Raw genomic sequence first — 21,016 nt, forward strand, 5'->3', positions numbered from 1 at the left:
TTGTTCTTTCTTGCCGGATGACATAGCTCCGGTTCATGGCGTGAGGTTCAACTTGTTTCGTATTGCACATTTGTAATATAAGTATGTTCGTGAATGCTGTGAGAGTACGTGTTATCATAAATATCAACGTGATGTCAATTATCACACAAGAAAGAAAAGAAAATAACACACGAGATGTAAAATGTACAGATATAACCATGCATGAGGTGCGGTGCGATAATGATGAAGTCCAAAATGAAGTGCGATGAATGAACTACGATGACGGCGAGTTCGTAGAAGCGTCCAGCAGCGCACGTACTTCCCTGATACATTCATTTAAGCGCAGATGCACCTCCTTCGCATTGTCGAGCAGCGGCTTAATATTTTCCGGTGTCATCGACAATTTAAATTCGGAGAGCAACGAGGAGTCACCGTCTGATGGCTGTGGAGGCGCAGAGCGTACAGACCCCGATATTGCAAGCTTGTAGTTCCGAGACGGCGGTCGTGAAGGGCTCGTTCGTGGCCGAGAGATCCGGTGCTGAGCGTTCGATTTCGAGCGTACATGACGATCGTCAACCACCTCCTCCACGTTCGATAGTCTGGTGGATCGCATTGGTCTTATGGAGCGAGGGGATAGTTCACACTTCAACGACGTTTGAGAGGAACACGCCTCCCGCTTCGGTGATATTGGGCGCATCTCATGAGAATGATTTAGATAAGGTGAGCGTCCCTTCTTTCCCTTGATCGTGGAAGACCCATCGATCCCCAGTGCTCTCGCCGCTCCGTCAAGATCTGTGACAAAGTCAATCTGATCCCAATCCTCTTCCTCCGTCGTAGCACTGCCTCGGCTTGCACAGCGAGAACCATGGACGCTATCTAGAGAAGACTCTGCACCAGACGACGCATTCTTGTTCTTCTGCCCCAGGCGGAAGATAGACGCGAGTGAGGGTCGGCGTGGCGATGCCTTGTATTTCAAAGACTGTCCATTGTACGGCGAATTTGGCGCATCCCCAGTATAGTGCGCCGATTCTGGTCCAGTACTCGTTTTGGAGCTTCGCTGAGGGTGTGATCGAGGTAGATGCGCGTGCGAATAATGATGCTGGCTCTGAGAGCCCATGGATGATTGGGTGCTTAGAGACGTGGTAGATGCAGGCAGTGGCGGCGGCGGCTGGCTCGAATAGCTCCGCTTCAACGACCGCAGCATATCTCTTAGCCCACTCATGCCCATTCGGCTATGCCGCCTTTTCTTTCCATCCTGCGAAGTTTGCACTGATTCTTCAGAGGGAAGAGTAACAGTGCTGCTCATCGCATCTCCCCACCGCCATTGTCGATTGACATCCGTTTCCTCTGGGACCAATGCATCGTCAGGAAGCGCACCGTCTGTACTGTTGAGGATGTCGCGCAACAGGACAAGCTGTCGCTGGGTGAGATCGTGACGTCCTGATGACGATCGCCATGACAGATTGGATTGTGCCGTTGCAGCCGACCCGACGAATCCTGAGGGGAACTTCGATTCCTCGCCTGACAGAGTCACTGCTCGCTCTCTGCTCTTTCGGAGGTCGATATCAGCCTGCGCAGCTGGTGCAGATATAGTGGAAGACGGAGGAGAAGCAGGGGAAGGCGTGCCCCCGCCGAGCTCAATCAGTAGCTCGGCACATTCCCAGGGTATCTTGTACTTGGCCGTGATGGCGTTCAATACTGCTGCTAAATGTTTGTTCTCTGAAAGGCTAGACTTGGGTTCGGTGTTAGAGCGTAGTCGTGAACGGGGGCGGGTAAGCTGAATCATGGGGGGTGAAGCCGCTCGGGATAGAGGAGGACTCGTTAGGGCGGTGTGCACCTCGGAGATTAGGTGATGGTGAATTGCTCGCAGTTCTTTAAGTTCTGAGGAAATATTCAGTCAAGACACATGTAGAAGCTGAAATGGTACATACTATCAACGCTTGCTGCAAATTCCCTCACCATTCCAAGGTCGCGTTTAAGGCTGATTTGAGCTTGACTGATTCTCGCTGGAATCTTGAGGTCGCCAAGTGAGTTCCTGCGGGGGACAGAGGCACTAGGTGATGATGAAAGGGGAACTTGAGTAGCCCGTCCTAATGATGCGGATTGAGGAGATGATGCTTTGCCAGGAGAGCCGCGGCTTGCAGAGACAGGACTGGCCTTAGGAGATAGTGATACAGGAGCGCTGCTCGATGGTACAAATAACGATTCGACACCCTGGCTAATATTATTCGGCGCAGAATGTGACGTGGTCACCCCGTTCAGCGTCCTAGGCGGGGATGGTGGCTGTAGTTCTATTGGAGGAAGTAATTGATCTGGATGCTCGGACTCGTCGGGGAGTGGAAATGTTGGGCTCATAGGAACTGGTGGGAGGGGTGTAACCTCAGCAGTACTCTTCTGCCGTTTGTGCTTTGTGCCACTGATCAGGCTAATTTTCCGCATGCTACCAATGAAGCCCCGACTACCCTCCCGAGATTGTAGATCTTCCACGCTCTCATGAGGATGACTGAATGTCTGGGATGCCACACGACCCACTGATGAGCCATATGAGGTGTGCCGTGTCCCTGTAGAGGTCGAAAGGACCTTCCCCTGTGGGACTTGCATGGAAGTGGGTCTTCTGGCCGCAGAGAGAAGTGATGGCTTTCCGGGTGTCCCCACGACCTCACTGCTGCTACTTGGGTCAAACATCTTGCTGGACTTGCGCTTTGAAAGCTTGCTGGGCGTTGATAGCATGGTCGAACGTATGCTATTCATGCTCTTCTCGTGCTTAAGTTCAGCGGCGGGCGGAGGCGGCGGGGACCCAGACCCAAGGGCGCCGCCAGAGCGAAAAAACCAGCTCGGTCGCGAGCTCGAGCTAAGGACAGATGTGAGCGAGCTAGGTGGGCGTGGCGTGTGCTCTTGGTCTTCGTGCCCGAGATCGTGCATCATTACCTCTGCTGGCCCCGTACTGGCTCGCTTCTTGCGCACACCCCACTTGACTGATCCGATACGTGAAAGGAGAGGTGTCTTCTGTGGGCCAGTTGAACCTGTGTCGGATTGAGGGAGGGGCGAAGTAGATGGTCGCTCGGGAGTGGATGGTGGAAGTGGTGGAGGTGAGTCGCGCTGCTCTTCGATTAGTTCGAACACATTGTTCTCTATGTGCGGAGGACGTGACTTTTTCCGTAGTCTGCGTCGCTCACGGTGTATTGGTGGACTGGGTGGCAACATAGCAAGTGAGCCACCTGAGGCGCTTGGCCTCAGTGCCAGATGTGACGTGGACGTATACCCTACTGAGTTACGTCCGCTTGTAGTTGGTATTGAGAACACAGACACCGTCGGAGAGCGTGGAAATGGTTCTACAGGTGAGAGGAGTGACAGGGGGAGTGCAGGCACAGGCGGCGGCGGCGGCTGTCTCAACTTGAGCTGCGGTCGGCTGCAAGCCGTAACAGTTCTGTCCTCTTCCTTATCGGTGAACCCGAGCTCAGCCTCGTCATCCGACGAGTCCGGATATGCCTCCTGACGCGTCCGTTTTGTGATTGGGGTCGTGTCGGTCTTGTCTGTTTCAAAATCGTCATCCCAATTCTCAGGGTCAGACGCGGATTTGAGGCGAGGAGGAGTATGATATGAATGGCGTGTTTTTAAAGAGTAGGCGTGGGGGTGCCGTTTAGCAGGGAATTCAGTCCTATCCTCGAAGTCGTCATCCCAGTTCTCTGCTTGGGTTGTAGAGCGCTTTGTGGGGGTTGATGGCCCTGGCTCTGCCCATTCTTCAAGTGCAGGTGCAGGATGGCTCTTTCTATGCCCTAGTACCATGGATGATGAGTGCTTGATGTTCTGCTGGGTTCTTTCGGTGTCCCAATCCTCAGCAAAGGCAGAACTCGCGACAGAGAATCTGGGCTCTGCAGCCACCTGATGTTTGCCGAGGTTCGGTTCGTTACTCTGCTGAAATTCGAAATCATCATCCCAGTTCTCTGAGGACTCTAGATGCATCGAGTGCAAATGCAAGAAGAATAAGAGATATGAACATGAACATGCACGATTATGTAGCCACTTAGCGGCTTTAAACCCACCTATTGCCTGATTCTGGTTCATACAGGTTTCGTCGCGTGGTGACGAGCGGCCACTGCGCTCGAAGTAGTTTAGACCTGTTCGTCGCCGTTGCTGTTGTTGAAGAAGAGAGTAATTCTTATTTGTTGGACTTACTAAGTACTTGCTGCAAGTACCAAGCTTTGTCGGAAAAACACCCATTTGCGGCAACTTGCACTCATTTACCTAACCCCATTGGAACCACGACGGCCCTGTTGGACTTGTGAACACACCACGACAGTTCTCTTTCTTTAACGACTGATTGCTGGAGAGCAGAAGACGCCAGTGACCTCTAAATTTCACATATAGTAGACTGGAGATTGATTATGCAGTGGACATGAGCTTCCATCGTGATTTGTGAGGCTACCGTTGCATTCACATTCACGCTTCTCCAGTGCTGCTAGACTCTAGAGTGAATATTCTCATGGGCACTGTATTCATAAAAGAACCGCTATGGGCGGTCAAGAGTGCACAGTTATGTAGTATGTGGAACATGTTGCTTACTTTTCTAGATCAGAACTCGATCGATCACTTCACACTCTACACTAGAAGCTCATCATGATCCGGGATTCCTGGCGTGCTTGTGGCTGGCAGCCTCCATGCAGTGGGCAGTGGGCAGTTGCGGTGCTATTTACACCCGTTAATGACGGTAAGAGCTGACAGGTTGCGGTCGCAAGCTAGTCAATCACGCCACCGAGTGGAGAGCTTGAGGGTATTTGAACATATTCGGATGAGCGCCTGGTGCATGCAAGTGCCCTCGTGGACTTCCGTAGCCGCATGGGTCCAGTAATCTTTGAAGTTCCTTCCTTCGACATAATGGACGCCTGGGACAAGCGCGCGTTCGTTATATAACCTGCTATGCGGCCGTTTGGGTGCTATGCTTAAACTCATCTCTTCAAATCTCGGACCTAGCCTTCTGTTCAAAGTTTCTCCATGAACAAAGATACTACTCCCTCAAACCCTCGTCTACCACAGGGAGGGGCAAGAGAGCAGCCAAGCAAGATGTATGGAACATTGCCGCTCTTGCGTTGATGCTATAATGACATCGTTGCAGCCGTCCTTTCTCCCACCTTCGCAAACTGGATCTCCAAGACGACGCTCCGGTTTTTGTCGCAAATTCTGGGACAAGGTAATCAACCAGTGCCGTTGCACCCAAAACAATGGGCGCTCTCTGAGCCCTTCATCTGTGGATGTCTTACCTAGCGGACGTGATACCGTTCCTGTACAGATGCTTCAGGTAGGTGTAATTCTAACTTTTGACACGACTTCTGAAGTCTATCATCCAGCCCGATCCACTCAACCCGGAAGTTGTGAATGAAAAAATCAGGGATGCCACTAGAGGTCTCACAAGCATCCGCCCTGTATCGGGAATCGCCAAGAATGCCGCCGCAGTAACCGACAACGTTCAAACGGTTCTCAATGAAATCGACATGTGGACCTCAATTCTTGGGCCACTAAAGATCTTTCACTCTGTTGCTCGCCGCATTGGAAATGTACATTCATTTATTTCAGTTGAGAATGTAACTGACCTTCAGGTAGATTCATCCCTATTTGCAGGGAGCAATGACTATTTTGATTGAGGCGTCTCAGGTGCGCTTATCTCCATTTATTCAGCTTGGCAGGTTATGACGAATGTCTTGGTGGCAGATCATTATCGATCAGGCAGACCGTGATACTGCTGTTTACCATCTACTCGAGAAGATCTCGGAAGTTTATGCCCTAATGACCGAAGAGGAGGAGCTGAAGAATATTTCATCCATGCTGCCGATATATCTAAAAATCGCACAACAGACGCAGGAATGCGCTGATTTCATTGTCCATTACTCCGAGACCAAGACTTTCTGTGAGCTGGTTCTACCATGTTGCCACCCAGGACTCACTATCTTTGAACAGGGAAAAGGATTTGCAAGAACGTCCTCAATGAAACAAATGCCTCGATTCAGAGCTACAATCAGGTACTCGACGATCTCATGCAGCAATTCCGAGATAAAGTGGCTCGTGACACCATCATCTTCCTTCACCGTGCAGGTAAGCATTTGCCTCAAACTCATCTGCATCTTCTGACGTTCGCCAACCTGTGACCTAGCCGAGGATCTGGACTTGAGCAACCTGGAGTATGCGACCGGTGCTGGACTGAATACATCCAAGCTTTGCCTCGCAGGCACTCGGGAAGGCATTCTAACTGAGATCAAGTCTTGGATCAACAGCACTGGGGAGAATGTACCCCCTGTTTTCTGGTTATCTGGCACGGCAGGGAGAGGCAAATCAGCCATCGCCCATACAATCGCCAACTGGTTTCATGAATCTGGGTGTTTAGGTGCTTGTTTCTGCTTCGACCGCACGGAAAATCGCCGCCATGAAAAGATATCTACCACCATTGCGCGCGACTTAGCTGACGGCAATCTTACCTTGCGGCGAGAAATAGCACATGTAGTTCATGATGACAACGAGCTCAGGCACACCCGAGACATCGCAAGACAATGGCAGAAGTTGATCATAGAGCCAATAGGCAAAGCCTCATCCACCATCACTCAACCCATTTTAATAGTCATCGATGCGCTGGACGAGAGTGGCGCAGCTAAATCCCGAGAACAAATTCTCCGTCTGCTTTCTTATACGCCAGATACTTCCTCCTCTCAGCCAACCAAATTCCCGTCTTATTTCCGTATCCTTGTGACTTCCCGTCTGCTCCGAGACATCCACGATACCCTGCATGACTTATCACATGTTCTTCATGTCTCCATGGATGATATCTCGTCTTCCTCGGCAGAACATGACATCCAGCTTTACCTCTCCAATAAGCTGGCCGGCGTTAGCGCCAATTTGAAGGACGCGGACTTCAACATGCTTGCGCAGAAGTCCGATGGTCTCTTTGAATGGGCTCGTCTTGCCTCTGCGCACATCAAAAATACGAACGTAGTGGGGGACCCGATGCGCCGTCTCCGTTCCTTGGTCTCCACGACTTTTGGAAAAGGAGTACATCTATTGGATAATATGTACCAACACATATTGGAGAAATTATACCAGAGGAGGAAGAGGAGGAAGTGATCCCTATGTTTCGTTCTGTGATGGGGCAAATTATTACATCATTAGAACCGCTCCCCATGGTTGCCTTAAATGCCATGCGACTACATTTTACAAATGAGGATGACCGTTACAACGTCGAGGCGGTCATGGGGCCACTGGGCTCGCTTGTCATCGGCACTGCAGATCCTGACATTCCCATACGTCCCCTCCACTCTTCCTTCTACGACTTTCTCACCGAAAAGAAACGAAGCGGCAAGTTCTCCATCGATGTGTCATTGATACAGAGGGACCTTGCCTTTGCCTCGCTGCGGGTCATGGCAGGCGGGCTTCGTTTCAATATCTGCTCTTTGGAAAGCTCTTACCTTCCTAATTATGCTGTCCCTGATTTAGAGTCACGAGTGAAGAACTTCATTCCAGTGGAGTTGTCGTACTCGTGTCGATTCTGGGGGACACATGTAACAGCTACGTCCTTCGAGCCATCGCTTGCCAAGGAAATCGAAGCCTTTTTCGATGGAGAGCGCTTCCTGTTCTGGCTGGAAGCACTGACTCTAGTCAAGTCCCTAAATAGTACAGCGCGTTTCCTCTCGTCCGTTGCAGATTGGTTTACGGTACGTAATTGTGGCTTCTTTGGGATGCACGGAGTCTCACGTGATGATATTCACAGGATAACGCTGAGCATATGCATACCAGCGACGATATCAGAGATGCCCAGCACTTCATTGAAACTTTCGGGACCACCATTCTGCACAGCACTCCACATTTATACTTGTCCGCTCTGTCATTTGCTCCAACACAGTCGACGATATTCAGGAAATTCGCCACAAAGTTTCCTCGCACTCCTCGGGTTGTTGCTGGTCACGTTGCATGGTGGTCTCCGAGAGAAAACAGACACCATGGGCACGCCGGGGTTATGTCAGTTGCAATCTCGCCAGATCGAAAACGTATCGCGTGTGGTTCATACGACGGTACAATCCAGGTGTGGGATATAGAAACTGGCGAGGCATTGGGTGCCCCTCTCCGAGGGCACAGTGAGGCCGTACGGTGTATCGCAATTTCATCGAATGGAAAACGCATTGTATCTGGTTCAAATGACCACACAATCCGAATGTGGGATTTGGAAACCGGGAAAGCATTGGGTTCCGCTCTCCGAGGGCACACCACCTACGTCCTGTCTATCGCAATCTCACCGGACGGACAACGTATAGTGTCTTCGGGCGAAAGGACGATCCTGGTGTGGGATGCGCAGACCGGCGAGCTATTGGTTGCCCCTCTCGAGGGACATACTGGCGTTATTCGGTCTGTCGCAATCTCGCCGAATGGACGACGTATTGTGTCTGGTTCAGATGACGCGACCATCCGGGTGTGGGATCTAGAGACCGGCGAAGCCTTGGGCCCCCCTCTCCGAGAGCACACCGATGCTATTCTATTTTTAACGATCTCACCAGATGGCACACGCATAGTGTTTGGTTCAAGGGATAAGATAATCCAGGTGTTGAATGCAGAGACCGGCGAGGCAGTAGGTGCCCCTCTCCAAGGGCACACTAACCGCGTCTGGTCAGTCGCGATCTCAGCTGACGGAAAACTCATTGCGTCTGGTTCATCAGACAAGACGGTGCGAGTATGGGATGCGGACACTGGCAATGCATTGGGTACACTCCAAGGTCACACCCAGGCCGTATACTCCGTCGCATTCTCGCCGGATGGAAAACGTATTGTGTCTGGTTCATATGACACAACCACCCGGGTGTGGGATCTAGATTTTGTAAACAAGCACCAACTCATATCTGGAAGACCTGCAATATGTTTCTCTTCCAACCCAACTCATGCCCTTTGTTCCACCTTTTCCTTTCCTCAAGATTCTCCCACCCCAGCCTCTCTCACCCCCAACAAGGAAGGGTGGGTTAAAAGTTCCGAGGGACATCTTCTCCTCCGCATCCCTGTCGATTTCTATCAGTCCGTGTACATCCCGGGTAATACACTGGTTATTCCCAGTCACACATTGCAACTGGATTTGAGTCACTTCGCGCACGGCACCTTATGGTCCGAGTGTGGAGTCGCACATTAATATCCATCGTAGATTGCACTTTATAGCAAAGCAGTGGATCCGACGTTCTGTACATACTAGTAGTGACAGTGTATTAACATGTATAATGCTGCATCACGTAAAATCGTCCAAGTACTCATTTGATGAGAGTTTGTTGAGTTGGGTCGAGACTACAGTTTTGACCCTTAACTTTATGCTTACTCGCAACCATGTCATTCGCACGAGCTGGCTGCTATTGAGGACATCAGTTCTATTGCACCCTCAGGTTCATTTTACTAGAACAGCCCATCGCACTATGGGCAAGAACAACAAGAAGAAGTCCAACATCATTCCTGCTGAGGCCTTCCTCCGTCTTCCTCTGATTGCAGATGCCTCCCTTGCTGACCAGCCCATCATCGACACGCACACCCACCTTGTGTCGACATTCTCGACTTACCGGAACAAGTACAGGAACGGGACACTTTACACTATCCATGACTTCGTGCGTGAGATGTATCGCAATCGCAACGTGAAGGCAATCGTGGACGTGTGGTGCGAGGCACCTGTGTTAATGGCGTGGAGGGAGCTTGCGGACTCAGCACTGACTGCAGAAGATCGGGAACAGAAGTGGGGAGGTATCGATTATTGGTTTGTGATGGGTGAGTTATCCGATCGTGCGCTGTCCTCGATTCCTGCACTGAGAGATGATTCTGACAGGCGTTCACCCGTGCGTACTGGTTCGGATGTCTCGTACGGGAGTGAACTGATAATCCTCCCAGGCACGATGCAAAGTCATACAACGATGCAGTTGAGGCTTCCATGTATGTTTCTGCGTTCTTCATAACTGTGGGGATTTGATTCGAGAGTTTTAGTCTTGAAGCGATGGCCCACCCACGATGCGTAGGCTGGGGAGAGATGGGTCTTGATTACCACTACGACAACTCCCCACGGGCAATCCAGCAAGCAGTCTTCATCCGACAGTTGAATCATGCTGTCAGGCTGGGCAAGCCGCTCACGATCCACACGCGCGAAGCGGAGGCAGACACGGAGAGGATTCTCATGGAGCACGTCCCTGCCGATCACAAGGTACTGCCAGCGATCATTCTTGTTACTGATTCCCGAGGCTGAATCTTCTTTTAAAGATACATATACATTGTTTCACAGACTCGCCAGAATTCGCACAGCGACTACTTCGTCATTTCCGTAATCTGTACATCGGGATCACCGGTAGGCCGGTCATCATTGAGTTCGATAAGCCTCTGAACTATTCATACATATAAGGGGTTATTACATATTCGACGAATCTCAATACGTCGAATATCATTAATCAGATGGCCAAGAGCGATGGTGGACCGCGTATACTACTGGAAACAGATGCGCCCTTCATGGTCCCTTCCAACCTCTACAATTCTATACCGGAAATCAAGGGCAGCAGGTTGCCCTTGTGTCACACTGCAATGATCCCGTGGGTTGCAGAATATACCGCAGGAAAAGCTGGACATCCGTGGAGTGGTGCGGATATCATGAAGCGCGCCAATGAGAATGCTAAAATAGTATACGGCGTCTAGAACCAATTTGAATCTTGATTGGAGTTCATCAACTGTGGAGTACTACTGAACGTGAGGGTGATATAGCTTATAAGTTACAGAGACGGAATAACAATATCAACGCGGAAAGCAAGATCAGTGAAGTTGGGTATGTGTACTATTTATTTCCAATCCATCCCAGGTAATAGCAATGGTAGTAAGCAAGCCCGCATGGCGAAGCAGGTTATATCTGCTTGTCGATAGATGGTTGTGATTTTACTTCACTGTGGTCGAGTGCACGTTCAATGAACACTTCGCGGGACTCAGCGCTGACTGAGCCGAAAATTATATCCATCTCCTCTAGACTACGACCTTTGGTTTCAGGGAGGAACCTGTTGAGTATGGTGTAAGTATTGATCAAGTAATTGGCACATGAATCGACTAACAAAGAGAAGACAGCCATTCCACCAATATTGATCGTAGCAAACATCATGAAGAGTTTGAATCCTAGATCAGTCTCAAGCGTTGGGGTAACCTTCGCCACAACGAAGTCTACAGGATCGAGTTAGCAGCATTAGGACATTTTACATGACTTAGCACGCACTCCATAGCCATTGAGAACCAGAACCTACGGCTAATCCGTAATGGCGAGTCCGTGTGGGAAAGATATCGGCGACATAAACCCACGGAAGAGGACCCCACCCCATGGAGTAGAAGCAGACATAGATGTAGAGCATGGCAGCCATACCTTTTGAAGACGGTGACGGTGGTGGCGCAGACTGGCCCGCCAGAGGCGTGACAACAGGATGCGTTTTCAAGATAGTACCGATGATGAAGAACGTGATTCCCATTCCCATGGCGGATATGAACAACGAGGCTTTGCGACCGAGACTCTCGACAAAGAAGAACACGAAAAGTGCAGTCGCAACGACTTTCACAATACCGTAGATTCCAGACGCCAAGAGAGAATTGGTGGTCCCGGAGTACCCAATCTAAAATCTTGACGTGTGAGTGAGGGAAGAGGATACTGTATGGGAGGCTCACCGAGCTAAAGATTTGAGGTGCGTAATAGCCAACAGAGTTTTGTCCGCTCCATTGCTGTAACAAGAAGATCACAAATGCAATGACAAATCGGACAAAATTGCCCTTCCCGAGGAAGGCTTCTTTCAATCCAAGGCCTTTACGAGCCTCCTGTTCTTCACGAATTGCAGCTTCAATTTCAGCAAATTCACGCCGTACTTCATCTGAATCATAGGGCTCCCTCCGCAAATAAGCAAGATTGGCAATGGCTTCCGCAACGTAACCTTTGGATGCAAGCCAACGGGGAGACTCCTGCATTAAAATGATCTGCAATGGTCCATGCAAGTTCGAGGATGACTAACCTTGACAGTACAAAGACCAAGGCACATCAAACCTGCAGGAACGAGCTGAAATCCAAAAGGAATCCTCCAGACATTGGGGCTGTTCGCCATGTGAAGGCCGACACCAACTGTGTAATTATTGTGAGCACCATCCAGGCCAAAATGAACAAAAAGGGACTAAACGGTTTATGAAATATGAAATCATGACACCGATGGCCACCATGATCTGGAAACACCCGGTAATGCGACCACGAACATTCTTCGGTGAACATTCGGAGACATAAGTGGGTGCGACAGCAGAGATACCGCCGATGCCGAGGCCGGAGATAACTCGACCGCCGTAAATGTATGCAATACCCCGGCTACCACCAGCAACCGTAGTAAGTATCTAGAACCGCGTGAGTAAGAGGCTTATCTGATAATGGATTCCAAAGAACCACTCACAGCACCAATAACGAAAATGATGGTAAAACCGATCAATGTCAACCTCCGTCCCAACCAAGCTACGTGATGGTCGGAATGTATCAGTCTACCAGTGAGTGGTCATCACTGTACTAACCTGATATAGGTGCACTGCCTAGAGCGCCAAAGAATGCTCCTGCCTGCAACACAGAAACAACATTGGAAGAAACCTCAGTATCCTTGCTTTTGTTGATTGAGCCATCGGCATTGACTAAACCGAAGCTAGTCTCGAAGTAAGGCTGGGAGACGACACCTCCAGCTATACCACTAGGTCACAGTCAGATAGGCGCTTGTGAGCTTTCAACGACGAGGAACATACGTGTCATATCCAAATAGGATGATGCCCCAGTAAGCCACGAATGCGAGCCCTGCAAAGTTGTGAGCAAAAAATGTGTATTAGATAATGTTGCAACTGACAGTACACGCGAATATTCTTGAAAGTGTCACCACTGAACATGATGGTGACCAGTACTATGCTGGCAAGGATTTGGCACGTCGTGGATACAAGGAGAGATAAGAGGTGTACTTGCGTCGTGCGACCATACGGCAGACATTTACTTCCACGGATCCTGCAGCTGACTCGGATCGACTAAGTACCAAAGTTTAAGCTTTGCTTGGTACCTGCGTGCGGCCCCCGGTCAGCACCAGGTCCCCATGGACTGTTGTGCAAAGTCTGCGTGAGAACTACATACGGTCAAGTGCTTGATGTACTTAGTAAGAGTGGTCGATCTCGGAGTGATTCACTAGTGCTGGTAAGGAACGATAGTAAATCTTACTGAGAGTAATGCTTTGTGCAACGAGAGACTATTCTAAAAGTTATGTATACTCCACGAAAATATATTAAATACTGTTGGTACGTTGGTACGCTGTTTCCATGTAAATTACCGATGCATGGTTATTATATGATCTTAGATTTGGTGGCTACCTCACGATCAGTAAACGGGACGTCCCACCGCTCTATTCCGTACCCCTCATAGCGCTCGGGTCACTTGACATAGCACATTCCAGAGAAGAGAGCATCAAAGACATGTCAGAAGACGATGTCAGGAAGTTATCCCCATTGAATGAGAAATTGTCGAAACCGAAGGGATTCGTAAATTCCAACCCAAGTGCCCCCCCCCTGTCCATGCTCACGGGGGGTATCTGGGGAAGGTTCTCAAATGGGGAATACATGAACTCGGAATACTGAGAATAAAGTTCGGTGTTCTACTAAAGCATTAATAAGCAGTCGTGAAATCCATGCAAGTACTCACCTGTTGCCCGCCGAAGGGAGAGTTAAACTGTGACGTAGCGTCAGAAACCTGCGTCTCGAACAAAGGGTCGTCCTCTCGGTCTGGAAGAGGCCATGCATACGGCACTGGAGCACCAAACCACGTATCTCCATCAGGCTGCGAGTTTGGAAGGTCACACGCTGGAATGAGAGGTGAAGCGATTGGCTCCGAGGTGACGGAGTGGTACATGGTAGTGCGGCTCGGGCGACGAGCTAGATCGTCATGAGTAACCAAGAACGGAGTCCAAGACTCGAGATCTGCGGACGGGTTCACTGGTTCCGCGCCAACAGGGGGGCACGAGGACGAGCGTCGTGGACGCGAGGGAGCGGGATAGGGAGTGAAACGAGCGGTAGCCTGCGCAGTTTGCTTCGAGCTATCACTCATCTCAAGTGCGCGCTGTACCAAGACGGATGATAATTCTGCCCTGCGTGATTCTAGCTCCCTCTCTTCTTTAGCGATGCGGTCACTCTTGACCTTCCTTTGCTTTGAAGTTTGCTGCGCAGGCATGTATTTATACCCAGGGTACATCGCAGCGTGGCGCTCTTTCTCTTTCAAGGCAAGGTCAATCCACGGTTTCTGTTGCTCTTTCTTCATGCCTCTCCATATTTTACCTGCGATACGTGATAGGTTTCGGTGGTCACTTTCTACATGACCTGGAATTTTCTTTTGCTGGACAAAGTCACAGCGGAAGAGAATGAACGCATTGCGGGGACGAGGGATGTGTCCGGCAGGCTGCCGTTTGGCATGTGACGTCCGATTCGTCTTTGGAATGAGGTCTGCGACTCCTGGTATGGGCAGTTGAATGACGTCGGGAAGCGTGTTGGGTGACGGAGTGGAGTCCGAGGCACTTTGTGGTGATTCTGACAAAGAAAAGGATGCTGGGGTTCCGAGATGTACAGGCGCGAAGCCAGGCGACGGGGAATGCTGGAATGCATGTTGGGTGGGTGCTGGTTGATTATAGCGTCGCGGACGCGAAATAAACACTCTACAAGTATCCTCCAGGGAGTGTCTGTAGCTCATTGCGAGATGAAAGTAAGAAAGGAAGATGTCGAGCCACAGTATAACATTTCGGCGTTTTGAAGCGGCTGGAAAGAAAGGGAAAACGCACCCGAAGAACTGGCATGAGGATCTATGAGGGCATGTTACAGGGGCAGCGCTCCCACTCATCGACGATTGTCCAGGATACCTGACATTGTGGTTAGTGACGCCTTTGTGGATTCCAATATGTCAGTTCGGTCACCCTGAATTATTGGGCATTCTCGGTCCCAACGTTAGCTCATTAATTCAAGCTAGTCAACGTCCCCCCCTAGTGTTGCTCTCCGCGATCTTAAGTACTTTTCTTACTCCGCCCATTATGGACCTAAAAGAAGGCAAGCTAGTTCCTCAAGTGTTCGGAAGGAACCGGCATCGTACCTCCTTGCCTCGGTTCCCAGTAGTAAAGGGAGAACTAGCAGCATATTAATGTCCCGAGGTTGTCCATCGAATTTCGTTTACAGTACCATTGGATTCTCACTCTAGCGTCTCGTTCGTGCAAGGGGAAGATAAATGGTTAAACTTGAATGGTTGTGACTACGACATTGTATGTACAAGTTTAAGGGTGAATGATCGGGGAGGGATTACGGGCGAAGGCAGACAACTTCACAAGCCAAATCTCTGAGAGCGTGACAAGTGCAACCGACTGCATCGAGATCAGAGATCATCAGCATGTCCAGGATGATGGTGGCGACATCGTGGCTCTGAGCGACTGGGACGAGAGTAGAAAGTTGAAACACCTTGGAATAGATGTATATCGTTGGCATTGGAGCAGCGATATAGACTCGTGGAACAATTAAAGCTCAACGTTCAACGCCATTGAATTCAACTTGTTTGAGAACATCTGTGGAAAGAGCCGGCGGAGTCGGGAACTGGCGCCTCAGTGGCGGTACGATAACGATCATGAGACAGATAAAAAAATCCTCATGAGTCATAAGTACTTAAGTCTGTACCCTATAAGACGGGTCCAGGAACTTGACTCATTTGTTAGAAATGTCACCCCTCGCACACCCTTCGATCCAAGGTAGGTGCCATATAACAATGAATTGATCATTGACTGATTGAACTTGCTAGATGGTTGGTTCCGCGAAATCTCCTCTCAGTGGCCTGGTCAGGCCATGACCCTCAAGGTCAATAAGATCTTGCACCTCGAAAAGTCTCTTTATCAGGACGTTCTTGTCTTCGAATCCGAGACCTACGGCAATGTACTGGTCCTCGATGGTGTCATCCAATGCACCGAACGAGACGAGTTCTCGTATGTCGCTCATACGCCAGCCCTTGCTCGAATCACTTGACCTTTTTGTAGGTATCAGGAGATGATAGCCCATCTACCTCTCGCCAGCCATCCAAACCCGAAAAAGGTCCTTGTTATTGGGGGTGGAGATGGGGGCGTCGTTCGAGAGGTGCTCAAGCATGATACAGTTGAGCAGGTGGTTCTCTGCGACATCGATGAGGTACGTACATGAATAGGTAACATATTAGTGCTTATTTGACAAAACTATAGGCCGTGATTAGGGTCTCAAAGAGGTACCTCCCGCACATGTCTGCGCTGCTCGACTCTCCTCGCGTCAAAGTCTTCGTTGGCGACGGCTTCAAGTTCCTTGCCGAGAACGAGGCAACCTACGACGTTATCATCACCGATTCCTCTGATCCGGTTGGTCCAGCAGAGGCTCTTTTCCAAAAGCCCTACTTCAAGCTTCTTCACGATGCACTGACTCCTGGGGGGCATATATCGACACAGGCAGAATCTCAGTGGCTCCACATTCCCTTGATCGATAACCTCCTTAAGTCGACACGCGAGATCTTCGCAGTTTCGCAATATGCCTTCGCCACGATCCCTACATACCCATCTGGCCAGATCGGATTCTTGGTGTGCTCGAAGGAACAAGGTCGGGTCCTCAGTGTACCCACCCGCAAAGTAACCAACACCCGTTACTATAATGAGGACGTGCATCGAGCGGCATTCGTACTTCCACAATTTGTTAAATCGTTCTTGGAGGAAGGAAAGGACATCCTACCCGTATTCGGACGTGCTGCTGCAGCTGCTAAAGTTGCGGCAGAAGGCAAGAAAATCCGCAAAGTACTTCTTCTTGGCTCTGGTTTTGTTGCACGCCCGTGTGCCGAGTACGTTGTACGTGACCCGTCGAATGAGCTGACAATCGGTAGGTCACAAAAATCCATACCTTTTGGCGATCCTCATTCCTTCTACAGCATGCCGCACGCTCCAGAGTGCACAAGCGCTTGCAGAAGGTCTTCCAAATGCACAGGGCATTTCTCTGGACGTCAATAATACCAATGACCTCGAGGCTCAGGTTGCTGCACATGATCTCGTCATCTCTCTGATCCCCTACACGTACCACGCGGCTGTCATAAAGGCTGCGATCAAGGCTAAAGTTCACGTCGTCACAACCAGTTATGTATCCCCTGCAATGCGTGAACTTGATGAGGAAGCCAAGAGAGCGGGCATCATTGTAATGAACGAGATTGGTCTTGATCCTGGCATCGACCATTTGTACGCGATCAAAACAATCGATGAGGTGCATGCTAAGGGTGGCAAGGTGAGCTATTGTCACTTTCGATCTCTACAAATGCCTCACATATCTCCATAGATCAAGCAGTTCCTATCATACTGTGGTGGTCTCCCAGCACCAGAGTGCTCGGGTAACCCACTCGGTTACAAGTTCTCATGGTCATCCCGCGGAGTGCTTCTCGCCCTGCTCAACTCAGCAGCCTACCTTTCCAACGGTAAACAGCTCGATATTTCCGGCAACGAATTGATGGGATATGCCAAACCCTACTTTATCTCGCCTGCATTTGCGTTCGTGGCTTATCCGAACCGTAACTCCGTACCCTTCAGGGAGTGGTATAACATCCCAGAGGCAGAGACTGTGGTCCGCGGCACACTCCGATACCAAGGATTCCCCGAGTTCATCAAGGCGCTTGTTGAGTTGGGCTGGCTGGATGCATCCGAGAAGGATTGGTTGAAGGAAGGCTTGACCTGGGCACAAGTCATGCAACAAGCGATCGGTGCCAATGATGCTGCAGAAAGGTAAGCAGCTGGTTGTTTGAATCTGTGCGGAATACATAATTGACTCAAAAATCTAGCACCCTCGTCGCACACGTGAAGTCGGTCTGCAAGTTCCCTAATGATGCCGAAGCTACCCGCATCATTTCCGGGCTCCGCTGGATTGGACTTTTCTCATCAGAAACTGTGAAGCCCCGTGCAGGAAACCTCCTCGATACCCTCTGCGCACAACTCGAGACGCTGATGAAGTACGAGCAGGGCGAACGGGATCTCGTCATGCTTCAGCACAAGTTCGTGGTCGAGTGGGCTGACGGCAGCGAGGTACGTATTTGCTACAGGTCACTTATATCAGACAAATTTGCTGATCACCTTCTAGCAAACGCTTACCTCGACGCTCGAGCAATACGGAAGTCCATCTGGGCATTCCGCAATGGCACTCACTGTCGGTGTTCCTTGCGGTATTGCAACGCAACTTGTTTTGGATGGCGTTTTTAAAACTCCCGGAGTTCACGTTCCATACACAAAGGAAATTTGTGACCCCATCCGTGAACTCTTGGAGAGCGAAGGGCTGGGTCTGATAGAGAGGGTATTGTGAGGCTACTACGCATACCACAGATATCCTGCATGTTGTATAAATAAAAAAGATGTACTAGAGATAGACGCAGGTCACCATGTCTCTTCACCACGTTCCATGATCACGATCATTCTATGGTTTGAGTTCAAGTTGAGTTTGAGTCGGGTTTGACTTTTGTTATTGTCTTTTCCCAATGCTGCGCGCCACTGTAATCGCCGTTGCATCTCACCATCATCTATTGCAATGATGCGGCAACCACGAAGGTCGCCCCATGATTCGTACGAAACTGAGACGACAGATCACCAAACAGAAACAGAAACCATACTACTCAAGCACCTCCCACTTAGCCCAGACTCGCCTTCCCCGTTGCAGAGGGATTCACATCTACAGTTCTTGATTCGAAATCTAATACAAGGCTTTCCATCCCGCTACATCAGTCAAGACGCAAGCCAACCATGGCTGCTCTACTGGACGCTCCAAAGCTTCAGCGTCATGGGTGTAGCGCTAGATCCGAACAATAAACAAAAGTGCGTGGTGCAGGTGGCGCAATCCGATGGGATGGCTCAAGATGTGCTTCTTTTGTAGGGCCATCGACACTATTATGGCATGGCAGCATCCAGATGGCGGTTTTGGAGGTGGGCCGGGGCAGGCTGCCCATTTGCTGCCCACGTATGCAGCGGTTTGCGCGCTGGCGATCGTTGGAAGGCCTGGGCCGGGGGGAGGATGGGATCAGATTGACCGGTGAGTACTAAATTATTACCCATATGGAGATGTTGTTGACGTCTCGCTAGGGAGAAGATGTATAAGTTTTTCATGTCCATCAAGCAATCTGATGGGGCGTTCCTCGTGGCACACCATGCAGAAGTGGATGTTCGGTTTGTGAAGTTTTGATCGGGTTTCCATCTATGTTTGCTGATGTGGATATCGTACAGTGGTACATATTGCCTCCTCGTGACAGTACATTTACTGAACATGCTGACGCCGGAGCTTTTGGAGGGCATCCCTGGCTTCATTATGTCATGTCAGACCTACGAAGGAGGCTTCTCATCTGCGTCGCAGCCATATTTCTCTGCCGAGCCAGAGGGCCCGATCCTACTCGATTCTCCGCGTCCGCCTCTCGGCGAGGCTCACGGCGGGTACACTTTCTGCTCTCTAGCGTCATGGGTCATGCTTCAACCGTACCTTGCTCTGCAAAAGCCTTCGCTCCAGCGGCCATCTCTAAATTTCAAGACGCTGCTGCGATGGCTGGTGCAGATGCAAGGCTCGGAGATCGAGCTTGGTGGTTTCAAGGGCCGTACTAATAAGCTCGTGGATGGGTGTTATTCCTGGTGGGTTGGAGGCTGCTTTGCATTGTTGTCTTCGCTTGGCATCGTTGGTGCGCATGGCCGTGATGATAACCGTGAATCTTCTACTGCCCATGAAGAGGACGAATCTTGGGATGATATCGATGGTTTGTCACATCTGCTGTCGTTGCATGACGAGAGATGCTGATGAATGAGCTCATATGCAGATTCTTTATGGGATCGTGCTGCCCTACAGCGCTACATCCTATGCGCCGGCCAACATCCAGCAGGAGGCCTGCGCGATAAACCTCCAAAGTAACTGGGTTATGGAATTATCTATATGATATTTTGTTGATGATATTTACAGGGCCGCGGATTCATACCACACACTATATTGTCTAGCAGGACTATCCGCGGCTCAGCATAATGTTTTCCTGTCATCTACTCGACTGGATGCCATTGTTCACGGTTGGAGGACCCCGGCTGGTAGGTCGTAAGCTTTGATCGGAAACGCTAGTGGCTCATTCGAATCAGAGTGCAAGCACGAGCAACTTCGTCAAGCGTGCTTCTCGCACTCTCTTTCATGGACAGAGGAGGAGGGTACATCTCGTGTACTTGGAGCGCAAAATAACCGGATGGTGACTTTCTGTGCCAATTTCGACGCGCTGAGTGACTTATCGAGCTTTTATGCAGAATGCGACACATCCGGTATTCAACCTAACGATGACACACACGGAGGCTATGATGGCGCATTTCTACAAACAAACGATTCCTTCACGGCCCAAGAAAACTTGAAAGGCGATTGACGACAGGTCAACACAGGATCGTGTGGCGCAGGGTATCATGTGGTGTAAGATATCATCAAGGAATGAGTACTGAGTACTGAGTCATATACGATCTGTATCTGAAACTTTAAAGTTAAAACAACGAATGACAAAATTGCAAAGCTCTGCCGATGCTCCGCCAACAACATATTTGGAACTAGGGGACCGCGACACGGATCATTCTCGGAATACATACATCATTACTGATGTTTTTCCGTGCATAGGGCACATTCCCGCAGTACATTCACATTGGACCACAAGGCGCGAGGTGACAGGTTGTGGCATATAAAGAAGGAACGACCCAGTCATCAACGAGTCATTCCTTGAAGATTTATAAAGAGTTGTGTGACGAGTGATGGGATTGAACGTACTACATATGTAGACAGAGGTGGAGGGGATAAGACCCCGATAACGCATCATGTAAGGCTCAAATAGTGCGGAATGTGAGTTGAATTTGCTTTCAATATGTTAGTCTAGACCGGAAGACAGTCGTTGATTTCAATTAATCCCTTATCTTTTGCAAATATTTTTCAAAGTCCGTAATAAATTTCATAAGGACCGCAGATTTTG

At 49.9% G+C, this 21,016-nt stretch overlaps 6 protein-coding genes across 6 annotated transcripts; 3 read left to right on the forward strand and 3 right to left on the reverse strand.

The window, feature by feature from the left end:
• Positions 1-41: 41 nt before the first annotated feature.
• F5891DRAFT_1046175 (uncharacterized protein) lies at positions 42-4,172 on the reverse strand. The gene is made up of 3 exons (XM_041362284.1): positions 4,023-4,172; positions 1,911-3,932; positions 42-1,860 (listed from the first exon to the last, which is right to left on the reverse strand). The coding sequence occupies exons 1-3, from the start codon at positions 4,042-4,044 to the stop codon at positions 254-256; spliced, it is 3,651 nt and encodes a 1,216-aa protein (XP_041223397.1). The 5' UTR covers positions 4,045-4,172; the 3' UTR covers positions 42-253.
• Positions 4,173-9,404: 5,232 nt separating this feature from the next.
• On the forward strand, positions 9,405-10,656 carry F5891DRAFT_956448 (uncharacterized protein; the record flags this gene model as incomplete). Its single annotated transcript, XM_041375409.1, has 5 exons — positions 9,405-9,769; positions 9,868-9,909; positions 9,961-10,174; positions 10,231-10,315; positions 10,370-10,656. 5 exons carry the CDS (start codon positions 9,405-9,407, stop codon positions 10,654-10,656), a joined length of 993 nt encoding a protein of 330 aa, XP_041223398.1.
• Positions 10,657-10,858: 202 nt separating this feature from the next.
• Positions 10,859-12,894, reverse strand: F5891DRAFT_1191445 (general substrate transporter; the record flags this gene model as incomplete). Its single annotated transcript, XM_041367451.1, has 10 exons — positions 10,859-11,006; positions 11,061-11,166; positions 11,219-11,606; positions 11,659-11,946; positions 11,997-12,103; positions 12,159-12,363; positions 12,420-12,478; positions 12,535-12,704; positions 12,757-12,805; positions 12,855-12,894. The coding sequence occupies 10 exons, from the start codon at positions 12,892-12,894 to the stop codon at positions 10,859-10,861; spliced, it is 1,560 nt and encodes a 519-aa protein (XP_041223399.1).
• A 500-nt stretch (positions 12,895-13,394) lies between these two features.
• F5891DRAFT_1191446 (uncharacterized protein) lies at positions 13,395-14,728 on the reverse strand (the record flags this gene model as incomplete). The annotated part of the gene is made up of 2 exons (XM_041367452.1): positions 13,395-13,643; positions 13,691-14,728. The coding sequence occupies 2 exons, from the start codon at positions 14,726-14,728 to the stop codon at positions 13,395-13,397; spliced, it is 1,287 nt and encodes a 428-aa protein (XP_041223400.1).
• Positions 14,729-15,587: 859 nt separating this feature from the next.
• Positions 15,588-18,470, forward strand: F5891DRAFT_1046191 (Saccharopine dehydrogenase-domain-containing protein). Its single transcript, XM_041362285.1, has 8 exons — positions 15,588-15,764; positions 15,815-15,995; positions 16,047-16,194; positions 16,245-16,902; positions 16,952-17,298; positions 17,350-17,789; positions 17,846-18,086; positions 18,142-18,470. Exons 1-8 carry the CDS (start codon positions 15,734-15,736, stop codon positions 18,358-18,360), a joined length of 2,265 nt encoding a protein of 754 aa, XP_041223401.1. The 5' UTR covers positions 15,588-15,733; the 3' UTR covers positions 18,361-18,470.
• Positions 18,471-20,572, forward strand: F5891DRAFT_1046198 (terpenoid cyclases/protein prenyltransferase alpha-alpha toroid). The gene is made up of 8 exons (XM_041362286.1): positions 18,471-18,866; positions 18,925-19,080; positions 19,131-19,214; positions 19,272-19,789; positions 19,850-19,937; positions 19,990-20,108; positions 20,157-20,260; positions 20,316-20,572. The coding sequence occupies exons 1-8, from the start codon at positions 18,583-18,585 to the stop codon at positions 20,415-20,417; spliced, it is 1,455 nt and encodes a 484-aa protein (XP_041223402.1). The 5' UTR covers positions 18,471-18,582; the 3' UTR covers positions 20,418-20,572.
• Positions 20,573-21,016: the final 444 nt, after the last annotated feature.

Source organism: Suillus fuscotomentosus (assembly GCF_016647785.1).
Source record: "Suillus fuscotomentosus strain FC203 chromosome Unknown F5891scaffold_43, whole genome shotgun sequence".
NCBI classification, from domain to species: Eukaryota; Fungi; Basidiomycota; class Agaricomycetes; order Boletales; family Suillaceae; genus Suillus; species Suillus fuscotomentosus.

Bases quoted from the DNA above. Each gene is read 5' to 3' on its own strand.
- F5891DRAFT_1046191 (XM_041362285.1), top strand. From the start codon at position 15,734: ATGTCACCCCTCGCACACCCTTCGATCCAAG. The intron at 15,996-16,046 runs GTATGTCGCTCA...ACCTTTTTGTAG, and splicing joins ACCGAACGAGACGAGTTCTC to GTATCAGGAGATGATAGCCC. The intron at 17,790-17,845 runs GTAAGCAGCTGG...TCAAAAATCTAG, and splicing joins GCCAATGATGCTGCAGAAAG to CACCCTCGTCGCACACGTGA.
- F5891DRAFT_1046198 (XM_041362286.1), top strand. From the start codon at position 18,583: ATGATGCGGCAACCACGAAGGTCGCCCCATGATTCGTACGAAACTGAG. The intron at 18,867-18,924 runs GTGCGTGGTGCA...CTTCTTTTGTAG, and splicing joins GATCCGAACAATAAACAAAA to GGCCATCGACACTATTATGG. The intron at 20,261-20,315 runs GTGACTTTCTGT...GCTTTTATGCAG, and splicing joins GAGCGCAAAATAACCGGATG to AATGCGACACATCCGGTATT.
- F5891DRAFT_1046175 (XM_041362284.1), bottom strand. From the start codon at position 4,044: ATGAACCAGAATCAGGCAATAG. The intron at 3,933-4,022 runs GTGGGTTTAAAG...CGATGCATCTAG, and splicing joins GAACCAGAATCAGGCAATAG to AGTCCTCAGAGAACTGGGAT. The intron at 1,861-1,910 runs GTATGTACCATT...ATATTTCCTCAG, and splicing joins ATTTGCAGCAAGCGTTGATA to AACTTAAAGAACTGCGAGCA.